This window comes from Chiloscyllium plagiosum, chromosome 5 (assembly GCF_004010195.1).
Source record: "Chiloscyllium plagiosum isolate BGI_BamShark_2017 chromosome 5, ASM401019v2, whole genome shotgun sequence".
Lineage (NCBI taxonomy): Eukaryota > Metazoa > Chordata > Chondrichthyes > Orectolobiformes > Hemiscylliidae > Chiloscyllium > Chiloscyllium plagiosum.
In genome coordinates, this window is record NC_057714.1 from 117,498,153 (window position 1) to 117,502,211 (window position 4,059).

General features: G+C 54.0%; 1 protein-coding gene across 1 annotated transcript in view; it reads left to right on the top strand.

Moving 5' to 3' along the window:
• Positions 1-3,784, top strand: part of lrrc24 (leucine rich repeat containing 24) — a 12,011-nt gene extending 8,227 nt beyond the window's left edge. Inside the window, exons 4-5 of the mRNA XM_043691065.1 lie at positions 635-644; positions 1,463-3,784. Of these exons, the coding sequence (XP_043547000.1) occupies positions 635-644; positions 1,463-2,466 (1,014 nt within the window). The 3' untranslated portion in view covers positions 2,467-3,784. The remainder of the gene's footprint in view (positions 1-634; positions 645-1,462) is intronic.
• The last annotated feature ends 275 nt before the right edge of the window (positions 3,785-4,059 follow it).

Here is a 4,059-nt window from a genome sequence, read left to right on the forward strand (position 1 = left end):
GTAGAGCACAGGGAGGGGTTGGTGGTGCACAGGGATGGGGTATTGGTGCACAGGAAGGTGTTAGTGGAGCACAGGAAGGTGTTAGTGGTGCATGGGGAGGGATTGGTGGAGCACAGAGAGGGGTTGATGGAGCACAGGCAGAGTTTGCAGGTGTAGAGGGATGGGTTGGTAGGCCACTGGCAATTACCCTGATAATGGGTGCAATTGCTAGGCTACAGCTTACAGTGCAGCTATTGGGATACAGAGTGGTGTTGCTAGAATTTGGAGAGAGACAGCTGGGGAGTCAGAAGGGTTTATGGAAATGAATGAGGGGTTGCTGGGATACAGGGAGGGGTTGCTCTGATCCAGGGCAGGATTGTTGGGACACCGATCATGGTTTTTAGGTATCAGGACCTGGTTTGTAGGGACCAGAGCGAGGTTGCTAGGATACAGGGAGGGGTTGCTAGGATTCAGGGAGAGGTTGCTAGGCAGCAGTGCAGGTTTGTTGGGATACCGGTGGTGGTTGCTAGGGTGACAGGACTTGGTTGCTAGGGCCCATGGTGGGTTTGCTGGGATACTGGTGATGATTGCTCGGGTTTAAGGATTTTGGGCACTTTGTGGGTTTCTCAGTTGGTCTGCTGTGGATGTTTGACAGACGCTTGGAGGTCTGAGCAATGCACCTTAGGAGATGGTACCCCCAGCTTGAATTGTAGACACAGCTTCATCAGAGTGATCCCAGGGGTAAGGAGGTTAAACTGCTGGGGGGCAGACATGTATTACTCTGGGTGGGTAAGGTGGATGGACAAGCTAATTGATGTAGGTGAGGAGGAATGATGCAGAGTGTGCCTGACGATGTGTATTTTTCTCTCCGTCTGTCTCCTTGTCTCTCGCTGTCTATCTCTCTCTCTCTCTCTCTCTCTCTCCCTCTCTCTTTGTCCCCCTGTATCTTCCCCTTCTCCCTCTCTGTCTCTCTCTGTCTTTCTCTGTCTCATTCACTGCCTCTCTCTCCCTCTCTCTCTGTCTCCCTCTCTCCCTTTCTCTCTATCTCCCTCTCTTCCTTTCTCTCTATTTCTCTCTCTCTGTCTCTCCATTTCTCTGTCTCTCCTTCTCCCTCCCACTGTCGGTCTCTCTATCTCTCTCTGTCTCTGTCTCCACACCTCTCTCTCTCTTCTCCCTTCCTCGCTCCCTCCCTCTGGCTCTCTCTCCCTCTCTCTGTCTCTTCCACCTTCTGTCGCTCTCTCTCCCTCTCTCTGGCTGTCTCTCTCCCTCCCTCGGTCTCTCCCTCCTTCTGTCTCTCTCACTCTCCCTCCGTCTTTCTGTCTGTCCCTCAATCTCTCTCCTTGCCTGTCTCCGTCCTTGCCTGTCTCCCTCCTTCTCTCTCCCTCCTTCTCTCTCCCTCTTTCTCTCTCTCCCTCCTTCTCTCTCCCTCCCTTCCTCCCTCCCTCCTCTTTCTATCTCTCTCCCTCCCTCCGTCTGGCTGTAGGGAACCAGTGGAGGTGTGACTGTGCGCTGCACTGGCTGCGGGCCTGGACGATTGGGGAAGGTCAGCGGCGGTTGCTGCTGGGTAAGAAGATGGTGTGTGCTGAGCCCCCTCGCTTGGCTGGACAAAGTCTGCTGCAGGTCCCGGGGAACAGCCTGGTCTGCATCCCGCCAGCCGTGAGGCTGGACCGCAGCCAGGGACTGGTGAGCCGCTGGGGGGACGAGCTGAGGGTGAGCTGCCAGGCCACCGGTTACCCTCCACCGGCGGTGAGCTGGAGGAAGGTGAGCAAGGCTGGGCCTGGGCCTTCAGGCCTACTCTCCGGAGGAGGGACACTGACTCTCCGCAATGTGACTGTCTGGCACGCCGGGATCTATGAGTGCGAGGCCCACAACCCAGGCGGGAGGGCCTCTGCGACCTTCGAGCTGCAGGTGAACCTGTCGTCAGGCCAAGGCCTGGGCCTCAGGAGCCAGGAGCCACCCTCACTGGGCAGTTCTCCCTACCAGAGGGCGGGGGCTGGCAGTATGGAGTTCACCACCTTGGGCCCTGGCACCCAGGCCAGCATCGCGGCTGGCATCTCCCTGCTGACTTTGGTCGCCCTCCTGCTGCTGGCAGCCATGATCTGTCAGAGGAGAGCAGGCGAGTCGGGCCAGAGTGGGGAGGAGGGCGGCCTCTACCTCAACGATTATTCGGATGGACCGACCACCTTCGCTCAGCTGGAGGAGTACCGCGATGAAGCAGGCCGGGAAATGCTGGTCCTCGACCGAAACAAGACAGACTTCTGCACCTACAAGGACACGGCTGCCCAGCCAGACCGGCAGCTCCACATGTTGGGGCCTCTCCACCAGGTCCAGACTCAGGCCCAGGCCCAGACCCAGGTCCAGGCCCAAGCCTATGCTCAGGCCCAGGCCCAAGCCCAGGCTCAGTTCCAAAGAGGCCCCGGGGAGTTGTTTGAGAACCTCAGCAGTGGGGCCTTCAAGCGGGAGATCGAGTACGAGATCCATTGCTGAGAGACAGAGAGGGGGATAGAGAGAAAGGGAGAGAGAGGGAGGGAGAGAGAGAGAGAGAGAGACAGAGGAAGTGAGTTTGGTGCTGGGATGGAACATTATGGATCAATTCCCTGTTCCCCTTTCCTGACTGGAATAAAGGTGAAATATTGCAGCCATTGGAAATCTACAACAAACACTGAAGTTGCTGCAGGAACTCAGCCGGTCTGGCAGCTTGTGTGGAGTTAACGTTTCGATGTGACTCTGAGTGTACAGAGGATTCAGGCAGACAATACCCCACCCTCCCTGGTGCTGTATTGAGGGGGCAAGTGCTGTACTGTCACAGATGCTGTATTTCGGATGTGACACTGGAACGTGTGGGATGTAAAAGATGCCCCAGGGCACCATTCCATTGGATGTAGGAGCAGCAGTAGGCCATTCAGTCCATCTAGTCCACTCCACCATTCAATGAGATCGTGGCTGATCTGATAATCCTCAACTTCACTCTCCTGTCATTTCCCCGGTATTTGATTCCCTAACTGATTAAAATCTGTCTCAGCCTTGAACATAATTAATAACCCAGCCTCGACAGCCCTCTATGGTAAAGAATTCCACAAATAATGGCAGGGAAACCCCCTTTCTCAGGGGCCCGGGTCAATAGTTAGACCCCAATCAATATATTGAAGCCAGAGTGTTTTTGGGAGCTTGCTGTGCACAAGTTGGCTGACGTGGTACATCAGTGACAACATTTCTGAGGTACTCAATTGGCTGTGAAAAGCATCAAGGTGGCGATAGGGGCTATGTGGATGCACGTCTTTTGTTGTTGTGTTGGGGGAAGTGTCAGTCATCCCATCATCACATTCCCCATCATCCGAAAGCACTCAAGTCACCTGCAGCTGGACGCAGGTGAGAGAGGGAATGAGAAAAGGAGAAAGTAGCAGTATGAATGAGGAGAGAATCGCAAGAGGTTACAGGTGAGATGATGAAAGAGAAAGAGTGTTCAAGATAATACAGGAGGTAGAAAAGCTGGGAAGCAGAGGTGAAAATGTGGGAATAATGTGGAAAGTGTAAGACACAACCAGGGAGCGAGAGGAGATTGTGATAGTAAAAGAGAGCGAGAGAATAAATCATAGAATCCCTAAGTGTGGAAGCAAGTCAAGTCAGCCCACTGAGTCACATCTACCCCCTGAAGAGTATCCCACCCAGATTCTTCCCCCATCCTTATAACTCTCATGGCTAATCTACCCACCCTGCATAGCCCTGGGCACTCTGGGCAATCTAGCATGGCTAATCCACTCTAACCTGCACATCTTTGGACCGTGGGAGCATCCAGAGGAAACCTGCCCAGATGCGGGGAGGATGTGCAAACTTCATACTGTTGCCCAAGGCTGGAATCGAACCCAGGTCCCTGGTGCTGTGAGGCAGCAGTGCTAACTGCTGAGCCATTGTGCCACCCCATGAGTGACTATATTCCTGTGTGTGTAAAGACATCTGGTTTATAGTGCACTCAGTTCATACTTCAGGGAAAGGTTTCTGTGGAGAATCTGGCAAATATTCCCTATCTCCTGGGACACAATCCTGGGACAGACTGAAGCAGGGGATATACAAGAAAATGAA